Source organism: Aquila chrysaetos, chromosome 17 (assembly GCF_900496995.4).
Source record: "Aquila chrysaetos chrysaetos chromosome 17, bAquChr1.4, whole genome shotgun sequence".
Classification (NCBI taxonomy): Eukaryota; Metazoa; Chordata; class Aves; order Accipitriformes; family Accipitridae; genus Aquila; species Aquila chrysaetos.
In genome coordinates this window covers 9,328,717-9,342,402 of record NC_044020.1, presented here as the reverse complement: position 1 = coordinate 9,342,402, position 13,686 = coordinate 9,328,717, and the positions used below count along the sequence as shown (strand labels likewise).

At 41.8% G+C, this 13,686-nt stretch overlaps 1 protein-coding gene across 11 annotated transcripts in view; it reads right to left on the bottom strand.

Moving 5' to 3' along the window:
• Positions 1–13,686, bottom strand: part of DGKI (diacylglycerol kinase iota) — a 226,258-nt gene that overhangs the window by 175,159 nt on the left and 37,413 nt on the right. The window contains exon 1 of one of the 11 annotated variants that reach the window (XM_030040171.2): positions 9,352–10,106. The exons of 9 other annotated variants lie outside the window; for them this stretch is intronic. In XM_030040171.2, coding sequence (XP_029896031.1) covers positions 9,352–9,440 — 89 coding nt within the window. In that variant the 5' untranslated portion in view covers positions 9,441–10,106. Of the gene's footprint in view, positions 1–9,351; positions 10,107–13,686 lie in introns of those variants that run through there. One more of the 11 variants, XM_041129491.1, reaches the window with a different exon arrangement.

Sequence of the window (13,686 nt, the reverse complement as noted above, 5' to 3'; positions counted from 1 at the left end):
AGACAGACCAAATGTTTACCTAAGCCAGCAGCTTTTGCCCACAGCCAATTGGTAATGGATGCTTATAGAGAGAGCACAAGAACATGGCAAGCACAAAGGTATATTGCCTTCCACATCTCCATCTTGCCTTTAGCAAACAACAGCTTTGGTCTCCTTGAGATGGGCTGCATCAAATCCTCCTACTTCATGCTCACCAATGGATTTTTACAGTGTTCATTTATTAGGTCTTTTAAAACAGGTATGTTTGTCTCTATGACATTGTGTGGCAATAAGATCCACCACATAATATTGAATTATGAGCAAAAATAATTCCCATTCTTTTAAACCTGTTTCACAAGCTTATTTGATACTCTCTGGCTCTTACATCATCAGAAAGCATAAATTAGCGTTCCCTACCTGCCTTCTGCTTGCTCCTCATGCCATTCAAGCTGGTAAAACTTCTCCTGTCGAGTCTTTTCTCATCCATAAACTGTTCAGTTTCACTGATCAAATTATTATTGCTCTATTTGCTTCTCTGAGCAGTAAGCAGAAATATTCATAGAATTATCTACAGTGACTACTAAATCTCTCTCCAAACAGGTAATAACTAATGCACAGTCCATCCTTGCCTGAGTTAACTGCAAAGTAATGCAGATGGAGAAAAGCAGCCCTATCAACACAGAATTGCAACCCCCATTTTAGAGTCCTTTCATTCACTACAAGTGATCCTTTTGCAACTCTGCAATTAATTCTTATTTTAAATAGCCTAGAGACAAGTTTCATCACCTCATAGTTTATTTCTTATTTCCAAACAATTTCCAACAGCGCATTTAGCAACAACCATTCTAGCTCCCTGTGAATCCCTGATAACATCCCCCTAGACCAAAAACTGATCACTTGCCTCTGGTCTTACTCTTTAATCAGTTATTAGACCAAGAATCTTCACCCAAAGACCAATGCAATTTAGTTTCTTCTAGACTAAGAAGAATGCTGTTCAGAAAAAAAAAAAAAAAAAAACCAAACACAAATGCAGATACATTATGTCAATCAGATCATAAAATAAACAAACAGCTTTGGCAGAGGAACCAGAAGTAGTGTGACTAAATACTGCCACTTCAGCCCATCTCCAGCCTTGAGCAGTTTTACAGTCAGGCTTAGGGATTTGTCTGCATATCAATAGTAAATCCAAATCCCTAGAGGATTCACAGTTATCTCAAAGCTCACATGTATGGAAAATAAAGCACTAGCCACTCACCCCTAAAGCTGTAACATACGACATCTCTTGCTCACGGGTTAGTTATTGGTGGTCCAAAGAAGGTAGCTGTAAAAGGGCAGTAGTTTTGATAATTCCTGGAGCTTTTCTAGAGGTTGAGATGTGAGGGAATGACATGCCTGTATAAAACACCGAGGTAGCAGGCATTGCTCAAAGTTTTCTCTGGGTATATTTAGCTTAAATAGATTTAAATATTTTTCAATTAAATGCAATCAAAGTGTGCCTCAATAACTGCTTCCACCAGACTGCTCAGACACTTATGCTGCCTTTCAGCTGCCAGTTAACTCTGACACAGTAAATGCCCTGCACCACTTCACTAGCAAGGCCAGCATGTCCCAGGTGCCTGCAGGAAACTGGGAACAGCTGCACAAATGAGAAAAGAAGTAAAGGTGCTCACAGCCTCTACAGCATGAAACTGAGTTGCTAAGGAAGATCCACCAAAGAGACTTAAATTATTTTAGCCCACTAGTAAGTGCTTCTTGAGAAGCACTCACAATGAAGAAAAAAGTCTGGGAACTCAGCTGCATATATTTTTTTATTCCTGCAATTCCCCTCAGTTCACTGGGCTGTGCAGACAATCATTTTCTATACAGCCCAATAGCTCCATTTGTTGTCTCAGACTTCTTCCAATTTCAAGCCCTGTAGACTTCAGTTCTGCATTGTTTTAAGAGAAGCATTGTAAATCTATTTAATTTAGAGATGCATGTGAATTTAAAGTGCACTTCTGAAGCCTTTCTTACCTTCTCCTCTCAAAAGCGTCAGAATCCCTGATCTGAGAGGAAGAGTACAACTACAGTTCTTCTGTGTCAATGATTTTGAACATAGAAAGGACAATACAGACTGAAATTTGTTTTCCATAGAAATATATTTAAACAGCAATGCAAAACTGTTATAAAACGAGGAAAGAGGTCCCTCTGCTATGGATGAAAGGCAAAAATTGTTGCTAGCACAGTTTTTCTAGTGCAAGCAGCACAGACATGAGACTTTTCCTGGAAATTGTAAATAGGACATGACTGCAACAAAAAAGACCACTGTGCTAAATGAAACAGCTATAACCTGGGTACACCTCGTGGAACAGAAAGTACCACGGTTAACCATGTTTGAACGCTACCCCTTTGCAGGGCTGAGGTAAAACAGAGAGGTCCAAATGCATACCAAATAATTTATAAGAGAACTGAGCCTCGTATTGACCAGGACCAAGAAGTGCTGGGCTATAACTGAAGCCCAGAACATTTGGATTTGTTTTGTGTTTAGGAACACTGACATTGATATGAGCAGAAACATTTTCAGAAAACCATTTCCTTCCCACATATGGAATGGCAGAAGAGGATGCAACTCAAAAATGTCAGTATAGATCAATTCAAGGGTTTATTGACTGTATAATGACAGCAGTTTTGTGTTTTCCCATAGAATGTAATCCTAAACTGCTCAAGGTCCCACTTTTTTCAGGTAATACCCTTTCTGCATTATACAGGAAATAACCACATATTTACAAGTTCACCAAAACATGAACTGACCCCTAACGTTGATAAGCTTCTAAGCAGTAAAAAGCAAAGAATCAATTTTGTTCTCTAACTAATTTTAGGCACATCTTTCATGGAAGTCACATCCCGACGCAAGGTCTGCTGGCACAGGGTGATTTATATGAAGACCCAAGGAGAGAAAAAAAACCAAACTCTTAAATAACACCACTACGCTAACAATTTTATATGCTAATTTTCTCACCTAAAACGTCACGCAGAGACCGTAGTTCATATTAGGTAAAGCAGCTATGCAGAAAGGTCATCTGTCTACTTTGTTTTGAAGCAGATGAGCTCCACCTGGAAATGTACACAGGAGCGTATAGGAAAGTGAACTGAAATATGTCAGGCAGCACATAAATACTACACTGATATGGCCTGCTTGTCTGTCAAGAGAAGAGAAACCCCGGGGGCTGCAGTTACATGCCTAGGCCCAACAGCCTTCCTGAGACAAATCCGGTGAATTGCCAATATTGCTAGTGGGACATCAAACCCATCCATTTGAATAACAAGAGCTTCCACAGCTCCTCACATTGCTCACCTCCTGCCTCAACTCACGCCAGCTCAGCCAGCCCATGGGAGTTAGTTCCCAGGCTGACCTCCAGGGAGGTGAGGGGGACGCTGCACCTACTTAACAGTTTTCCCTTTGGGCAGAGATTTTTGCCATGAGGAACTGCTGAGTGCTTTTAGTACTAATTTGTACTAGCCACACTCATTTTGTGTCCACCTGCTGAATACAGCAATGCAAGACACATTCCTGTTGCAAGCAAAATCTCAGACCTTACACTCACAGGGAGAAACTGAGTCGTGCATCGTCTGCTCTGCCCCTGTATCACAGTCTTTCCAAAATATCCAGATGCCTGGCTATTTCTCTCCCATGAAGGGGCATATATCCCAACTTAGAACTCAGTAATGGGTTAAATATACCAATCCCTATACTTTCTCCATGCCCCCACACCTCCAATGCTTTTGCTAAGGGCACAATTTTCAGTTTTAAAATAATCTTTTCAAACGTGATTTAAAATAGCATTTTCCCACTCAAACACAGGGCCGCATGAGCTGCTCTCAGTTCCTCACAATTGCATACATATTCACGAGAAAAGAAAGCAGAGAAGTGACAAAATAAAGCATTTCAGATGCTTTCTTTAAATCAAGATAACAAATAAAGACCTTTGGCAGTAGAACGCTGTGCTCCTCGTAGGAGTTCCTCTCCAGCCAAAGGACTCCAGTGATTCATTCACAATTCAGAATGATTAGACCAACATTTTCCACCCTGAAGCCGAGGCAAAACCTTGAGTTAAGGGAATTTCAGTAAATATGGAAACACCTGGCAAATTTCATTCAAGATCTGTGCAGGGGAGGCAAGAGTAGGAGTTAGGCAAAGGTTTCCTACCTTGGTGCTGCTTTTGATTAATTACAGTGGAAGTACACTCTTTCATCGACTATTTTAAAGTAGAATAAGATTATTACAGGAGAGATTGATCCCTGAGAAATGACAGAAGACATGGATGAATGCGGATACCCACTTAAACAAAATTTCTAGTTTATCTCCTCTGTGTTCCTCAGAAATCTCCTCCTCTTCTCCCCTCTCCCCCCTCCCCGCCCCCCCCCCTTTTTTTTTTCAACTGCAATAACACTCTGTTTAGATATCCTCACTGAAATATCCACAGTGACTTTTATTCCTTGGAGAACTCCACAGCTTCAGAGCACATCACTGTATGTGAATTTAGACCATTTTTGCCAGCACGCATTACTTGACATTTAGAGAACGTCACCATGATACATAGTCCCTGGTGCTCTGAAATCTACTTGGAAATTTTTGTCGTCCTTTACAGTTTCTATGAAATACTTTCTCCTCTCCCTTTTTTCAAATATGAATTTACTGCAAATGAAAACTGCCCTGCTGACAGGCCTATGAAATGCTCTGCTTCACCAAAGAACACGCAGACTGGCAAATGGAAATCTCTACAATCAGCTTTATCTCTGTATATTGATACCATCATGCAAAGGAATCAACCCCCTAAAGGAAAGGGGTGCTCATGGTCTAAAGCCCATGGAGTTCTCCATCTCCCTTGTTCAGCTGGACTGCCATTGAACATCAGTGTTGAAAGCAGGGGGCTGCAGTGGCATCCAAGAGTTGCAAACTATGCAGCTGCTCCCAGACTCCTTTAAACAAAGCCACAGCACTCTGCGTACGCATGCTTTTGTGTGCTTGCAGCATTCTGCATGGGCACAAATACTTACGGAGTTTTAAGAGAACATGTCCTGACTGTGCTCATCTTTGAGGATTTGGTTGCATTGGGGGTTTTTGAGACTATTCAAGTGTTAGGAACATTTGATGAAGCAGCCCACTGCACACAGATCTCCCAGAAATCAAAAAATAAGCACTACCCTGATAAGCTACGTTCATTGATCTCCAGGGCAAGATAAAATCGTATGTACTGCTTCAGACCAAAACAAAGGGGAATTTAAGAACCTACTATTGAAAATGAACATTTCATTTGCAGGACAGAGATGACAGCTGGCAGAAATTATACTCACTTTCTAATTGTTATTGTTAGTATTTTGTGATACATATTCCAAGCCCTGATACGTAACTTACTCAAAGAAAAAGTCTTCTGAAGAACTTAGTAACTCAAGTCTACTACACTACACAGTCCTTATTCTGCGTTCATGTGTGATCACACATCTGTGCAACTTCATTCTTACAAAGTCTAACAGGTGTAAGATTCCTCCTTTCAAATGAAATGGTAATTTGACCCTAGACTTACGCCCAGCCAGACGCTGCACTACGCTATCCCAAGATTCTCATTCAGTCCCCCTGCAGCAGCAAGGCAGCTTGCCCGTCTCCTGATTTCCGGGACCTTGCTGCTCCATTTTGGTGGTAGATCCCACACTGGTGCTTTGTCAATTGTCACGAACAGCTGCTGATTTTTCAGGATATATCACATGTCCTCATCAGTGCCTCTGCTATTTCACACTTTATTCCCTGCAGTAACCCGAGACAAGTATCATCCGGTCTAGGTGATCTGCCACCCCTCGGGTTCTCAGGTTGCTTTATATAAACCAGGCACATGCAGATCAAAACCCAGAGTATTAAGAGTAATACGGATGTTTGGTTCCTGATGTAAAAATCTCAAGTTTGCTTGCAACAAATATTTCCATATAAGGTTAACAACTTAATTTTAAATTTAATCACACTGGAAGACTGAAATTTGCCTTGAGATCACCACAAATGCACACACATCAGAGCTTGCCATCCTGAACCTGACTGCAAATTGCTGCTGTCCAAAAATTTTGAAATATGAAAATAGAATTAAGCTATACTTCTCGTAGATTAAAGATTCCCATCAGACTTCCAGTTTCCTCACTGGTATTTCTGATCACTTCTTCCCTTCATTTAGAAAAGCAAGACAAAACAAACAAACAAAAACCAAAACAAAAAAACCCACACAGTAGCATGAATATAGGTTTTGGGCAACCAAGGACTGACACAAAAGTTTCCAGTGTAGAGCAATTACTACCATCACCTTTAAGGAGCTATGGCAAATTAGACTTTCAGTTACAGACCAAGTGGAAAAGGACACCTTCCAATTGCCTGTACAGTTGCAGTTAATAATTTGACTTGTGATATTACCTTTGTTCAGAGGAGACTAAGCTTGTTAAAAATATTCAGCCTAAAAACAATTTACGAAAAGTTGACCATAATTAACATATATATGCATTTTACAGATCAGGAAACAAGCAAACATACACTATATCCGCCGTTTCCAAAATAAGGGGAATGAAAATGTCACTTCCAATTTTTTACATTTTCAGAGTTAATTTGAAGTAAAAAGTTCAGCAAATAAATAGACTTGAAAGAGACACCATTTTAAAAATGTATGTACCCAGGCTCAGCAAATTAGCTTATTGGTCTCATGGGTATCCAACATTATTGCCTTTTTTTTTCTTTTTAAAAAGGCAATATACTCAATTTTAAACTTTATTAGTGAAAATAATGTAATTTCTGAATGTGCATAAAGTCAATAGCAGCACTGAAGCATTTATGTCCACAGAGAATAGCACACCAAGCTGTAGTCATCCAAACAGGTGATACAGGTAACACAGCCAGAATTATTCCAAACTGCCAGACCCAGGAGCATGTTCAGCATCCCCTGTTGCCCCTTTTCTCCAACAGTTACTCCCAATGTTGCAAGGGGTGAGGGAGTCTCAGCTCTCTGTCTGTTTGGGCTTCTGTTTTTTCTGAGGGTTTCAGCTTATCAATAGTGCTGGATAAGCCTGACTGCAATAAGCTGACTAAAGAGCCTTCTGAAAGCATGCATTCAGACAACATTGCTCTGCTTACATGCATGAAATCTTTCTGGAAATTGAACTCCAATATGTCTGGATTTTGTTCAAACATTCAGGCTTTTCCAGGAGTTTATTTGTAATTTTCCAAGCTTTCAACTGCAAGATCAGTCTGCACCTCCCATAAGGACCAGCTTTCCTCCTGGGTTCCTTGCTGCTTGGCTAGAGGCACAAAGGGAATACCTATGCCCAGTGGAATTCCTCACCGCTCCCTGCGTAGGTCTGTCAAAACCTCAAGGGAAAGTTCAAAAAGGTCTACACTTATGAGACACAGTCCCCATGCTGAGACAGAAGGGTAGAGACACAGAAGCAGCGAGATAAAACTGGAAAACAACAACACACTAAACTTTCTAGTACTGAAGGGAGTGCTTTATAATTCCCTAGAGAAGTTTTGGCAGTGAAGGGAGTTTTGGTTTTATCTTAGATGACCAATATATCAGTATTAATTAGTAGTCATTAGAAGATATTTTCTACTTGAAAACAAACATACTAGGAAAGGGAGGCCTTTCTAAATACTACGAATTCAAAATGAGGCACAATTCTCACACACATAACACTGATTACCATTTCTTCTATCACCTTGTAGATACATATTTCACTGAAAAATGACTGAATGTTCAAACAAAAAAATGTAACTTCAGAAGTCCAGTTCCTCTGTGTACACACTGCTATTATCCCTACACGGACCAGTGCAAAATGTGAAGGACCACATCCTCTAAAAACCACAGCATCACACAGTTCTGCCAGTTCAACTATTCTTTTGTTCTGAAGAACCTGTTTTCAAAAACAACCTGAAGCTTGTAAGTGTCTTGCTGCAAACAGGATGTGATCCTACACGAGAGCTGAAACTAGGGTTAGAAGATAAGTTCTTCAATTGATTGTCTGAAATATTCTGTCTTCATCAGATCAATCTTAAATTGCTAGCTGAGGGTGGGGAATTATTCCCCCGTCTCCTTTAGAAGTGACAAATGAAAGCAATTTTCTGCAGTGGGAAAGGGAGAGAAGTCTTCATGTTTCATCAATACATGTCAATATGGTATTAATACAAACCTCTCTTTGAATACCTCCACAAGTAATTTCAGAGAGTCAAAAAGTCATTTTTCTGTTATAAGAAGAATAAAAAGCACTTAGCAAAGATTGCTGATTAACTAGTTTTTTTGTATAGAAATCTATCTCCAATTAACATGATGAAGTTCCTTTGCTTTCCTAATTAATGAGCATTATTCAGTATGAAATTTTTTTTTTATTTTGTTTTAAGTATGATTGATGAAATGAAGTGCAACCGAACAGCAGGATTCCTCTGGTCCACGCTCAGTACGATGCAGAAATTGTTGTGAAGGTCACACGGGCAGATAACTTCCTGCCATCAATGTGTGCCTGGAAAATGAGGGAGAAGGTCTACAAAGGCAGATGGAGGGGGGGAAAGAGTCCAACCACAAAGCAAAGCAGAACTTCACAGGAACCAACGAGAGCTTTAACTGAGCATGCAGACGATGGCAGTCTTTCCAGGTCAGTCAGGAAGCCCTGCGTCAAACCCTCTGCATTACATGGCAGAACTCTGCTCAGCTTTGCAGGGAAGTTGAATTCCTGGTCCCTTGTTTGGCAGAGGTAGGGATGCCTTTCCAAAGACTGTGTTAACTTTTGAAAGGAGTACTATTCCTTCCTCCTCAGCCAGGAAAAAGCCCCAGTTTTTGCAATGGTGACCCTTTCAAAGGAGAAGGAAGGGGTTACGCATGGGCACCCAGGAGGAAGAAACCACCAACGCTCAGGTGTGAGAGCCACCCAGCAGTAGAGCGAGCTACTGTTTTCCAGAAGTTAACTCAAACATTCATTACCATAGCCCAGAAAAATGGCATAACTGATGACTACGAGCAAAACAACTGGCATTTCTGAATGCATACTGTTCCATCCCTCCCATCCTTCCCAAGGCCCCTCTTCTCATCCCTTCTCAATTCTCATGCCATTTTCCACAGCACTGAGTGTGCACAGTACTGAATGCCATGAGCAAACACGATCCAGTACAATCAGAGAAACATGTTGAATACAGTGCATCTAAAAACATCAGCAGATACAGTGAGATGACAACTGTCATTCTTCATGTATTATTAGAGGAGGGAGATCTAGAAAGCTTGAAACGCATTCAGTGCTTGCAGACGGCAGTCAAACAAGACTGGTCATTATGTCACTGAAAAGCTTAAAATTCAACAGTTCCTGCAAGAGCCCACTTACCAGCTATCCAAGGAGCCTGGCACGGACAATTTACACCTGTTCTGTTTCATGCTGCTTTTGCAAAAGAAATCCATGCATCCCACACTCATAACTTCCAGGAAAAGTCAAAAAAAATCTGAAAGTCCAGCACCTCAGAGAGCCAGGCTAGGCAGGAAAACAGAGAGGTGTTCAGTTTCTGAGGAAATCTTCTCCAGTTTCAACTCATAAGCCCCCTCCCCTGCCTCCCACCACAGTATGTCAAACAATCAGGGAAATCTAAAGCAGGAGGAAGAAAAGAAGAAGTATCAAAAGCTAATTCTTGTAAAAGAAATGGCGCTTGCAAGCTGGTCAGTGTGAGTCTGCTGAAATGATGTATGGCTACATGGGGAGAGTATATGTGCACACACATGCACACAGACGTCAGACCCTTCCTTGGAAGGGGATTAGGTGGCAGATGGTGTCAGAACCTGAGCTGCTGTCAAGAGCAGAGTTCACGCTGTCCTGCTCCCCTGCGCTTAGAGAGGCAAGCAGCAGAGACAAGCCATAAAAAAAAAAAAAAAAAAAAAAAAAGAAAAAAGGCTGATAAATAGCTGACAATCAGCTTTGTCATTGGCAATGTGGAACGACACCCCTTTGCTTGCTCCCTTCTCCCGCCAGAGTCCTTACAGGCAAAATCCTCTCTGAAATGGAGACAAAAGAGGAAACAGACATAGACCTGCAATCTCCAAGCACGAGAAATACCAGAGGCTCAGTTTTTCACAGGGAAACTAGAACCTGCTATTACCAACCCAGGTATCAGAACCCAGAACAGAGAGGGGGGAGGAAAACACCCAGCTTAAGGTCTCTTAAAAGCAAAGGGGGTGGGGGGGGGAGAAAACCCCACTGCCTTTGATTGCCAACACAATGAAAATAAATGAGGGAAATAACATTTGGGAGGGATGTACCAGCTGAAAGCAGTCACAATGACTTTGTGCAGGCACCCCTGTTATTAATAATTATTACAGATAATAAGGGTTTTCAGGCTGAGCAAAAGGATCTTTTTCAGTTCCTAAAACCTCATCTCTCCCTGTCCTGTCACCTACCTCCCCTTTTTGTCTCTCCTCTGAGCACCTGCTTTACATAGCTTTCCTTGTATTATGATTAGCTTCATGGATAATTGATAGCTGAGCTCGTCCAGCTGATGCTAGGAAAAGAACGACAAGGTGGTTAGACACATGCCTACTATAAATAGACACACAACATGGCCAGCGTTTGCCAACATCTGATGACGCCTTCCCTCCTGGGTCCTAGAGTTAGCTAGTTTCTGAAAGTCAGGGAAGCAAAGGAGAGCAAGGTAAAATGCTTTCAATTAATTTTGCAGATTGAAGGGATAAAAATATAAAGCCCCACTCTTATTTTTATGACATGCTAAAAATACCCACTTTATGAAACCTTCAGCATAGTTTGCAAAGCACAATTTAAAAGCTTTTACTTTTTTTTAGCAGCAACCATGAAGTTCAAAATATTTAGCTGGTGCTGGGGTCTTTGCCAACGGGGCTGAAAAGGGTCAAGAGAAGATCTCTTTGCCGAGCACAGTGTGTGGGAGCTAGACAGAGAATAAAGCAAAACTCACAATTGTACTAAGCCCCAAGGTATCTCTGCAAAGCATAAGTGCTCATGCTCGGGAGCTCTGAGGGCGAAGGCTGTCAGTCAGCGAGTGCAGGGGAATCACAGCTGCCTCTGCATGGCTGGCAGCAGGCACAGGCTGCCTCGGGCACTGACTCAGCAGCAAAACCTCCAGCCTCATCACCGGTTGGTTCTGGACACTTCTGGGGCAACCTCCTGACCTGTCCTTGATCAGATATGCCAGAGGTAGGCTTCCAGCTGGAAAAGCCTTAGTCTTGCTTGGCCCATCACCAAAGACTGGGGGAGGTATGCTACTCCACCACGCCGTTGCCTTTTGCCTACACCTTCTTGCTGATGACCCTCCCCACTGCCCCTTCCAGTCCTGCAGTATAGAAATTACCTTTGCATGATTCACCCAGACTCTCCAGCACGCTCGTCGCACCTCCCGACTCAGCCTGCAGAGCACACAAAGAACAACCTGTCTTTCAGAGCAACCTGCCTCTCAGGAGCCAGGTGGTATTTTCTGCCTTTGATCTGGGGAGCAGTGCTGTTAGAAAGGCTCCCTGGAGCGTTTCTACCTCTGGCTGTGGAAGTCGAGCACGAGCACACGCCGCTCTCAACGCATTTCTTTTTTCCTTTTACAAAAAGCTACCTCGACATGGCGTAAGCTCCAAAATTACTTGCTCCTGGATTGGGGCAACTGTTTATCTCTTTTTGTCTTAGTCATTGTGTCCAGTTGCACTTTGCAGATCATTTTTTTCCACCCACTAATGTAAAATGCTTATTTCTGGAATTTGTTAGTGTCTTCCCTCTACAAACACTAATACAGGCTGTTTCTATTTGTCAGGTCTCACTCACCAACAGCCAACTAAGCTTCATCAGTACAAATAAGGCAAGCAGCAATTTAAAATTCATACTGCCTAAGGAAAGCATCTGCAGGTAAGTATTTGCCCCGGCACACACTGAGGTATCAGCACTGGTTTTGCCTTCACAGTAGCTATCTCTGTTTTCAGAGCTGATGAACTCACACATGCACATAGACATGCACTCAGGTCTTTCTCATCTTTTTTCTTGGTGGTAATCTCAGGCTAAAAGCCATTTTATACTGCAGGAGTACAGCTGTGTGAAAATAAACAACCATTTGTCCTAATTCTCAATCAAATATTGAGATGGAGATAATCTGGCACTTCCAATACAGGAAACCATTTATGTGTCACAGTTTACCACAGCAGAGATGTCATCATACACAGACAGTGCCCAGTCATGACATAAGAGCATTCTCTCAGACCACAGGGAAGGGGAAATAGAAGAGAACCTAAGCCAAGCCTCCATGCAGCTCTGTGACAGGCAGCAGGTGCACAGCAGGAATGGTGGTACGTGCAAGTTTGAGGAGTGGGAGGAGGACTTTTTCTTAAAAAAGCTTGAGAGATCTGCATAAGGTGGAGGTTTCATCTTGAGAAACTTGTAGCTTAAAGCTACCAAGAAAAGCTGTGTCAGGAGCAAAAGAAAAAACCTCCTTTTTATAAAATTGCTTACCTAGCCAGTGCTGGAGGGCAAGCACACTACGGGGAAACAAAGAAAAGCATACAAACAGTTTTTCCTCTCACTAGCCAAAAAACACACACCAAAATGGAAGCTTTAAATATTTAATGTCCAAAACAAACAAGAGAATTTCCCAAAACAAGACTGCTGGTTCAACACAAACCAGCAGCACTCACAATTAAGACAATAGATGTTTTACACACAGCTGCACTAATACCAGTTGGGGACAGGTAAAACCTATTTAGAGATTAAAAGATACAGGTTCACTTTACAGTAGCAGAAAGCCAGGGATCAGGCAGAGAAAGACTGACCTTCCCTGTCTTTGTTATGCTTGCACAAAGTGGTTAACGCCACCAGAATAGTGGGAGGCAGTTTAGCAGGGATCAGTGCTAGGAGTCTCAATAGATTATACTATTATTTTGAGATTCTGTAAGAGAACAAATTAACCTTCTTTATAACTCTTGGCTTACTTTAATAGATTTAATGGATGTCATAGACTGGAAAAACTGTCTTACATTCCTTTAATTTCTGTACTGATTGTCCTCCTTACAGTGAAAATCCACTCTTTGAGACCTTGTGTGGGGAGCACTGGTGCTGTTAACCACACAGTCAAAGCTTAGCTCCTTGACTGGTGTCTTGCTCATCCACCCATGACTGAAGCAACCACCACTCCAAGTTCAGGAATGCCTTTCCCACAAGCTCAGACCAGCAGAAGCCCCCACTTTTCCTTATAGCAGATGGCATTGAGCATTTCCCCAAGATCATCTGGGTATTTTCACCTGCAGATTCCCACTCCTGCAGGGACCCAGGAGGCTGGCAGTGTCTGACATGTCTCTTGATGGCTCCTTGTGGCACAGGAGAGTTTTTCAAATGTTGTGCTAAAGGGCTTAATTTTGCTACAAGAATGTAAGAGTTCCTTACAATTTGTGACAAGAAAATTTAGAATTTTTTTTCTCTATAAATCCAGACTGTGCAATTGTTATATGGTTACGTGCATTCACAGGGACAGGACCCAATGGCCAGCACAGTCCCATCCAAGCCTTTATTCCCTCCCACTTTTTTTGTTTCAAAATCTCTATTGTTTTTCCCACCATCCCTTCAAAAATTTAAAAAAAGAGTTGTTTGACAGGCACACAAGCCTGCACACCTCGCACAAGCAGAAAGGCATTTTTCCTGTAGATTAGCCAAAGTTGTGAGTGATTTCCACTC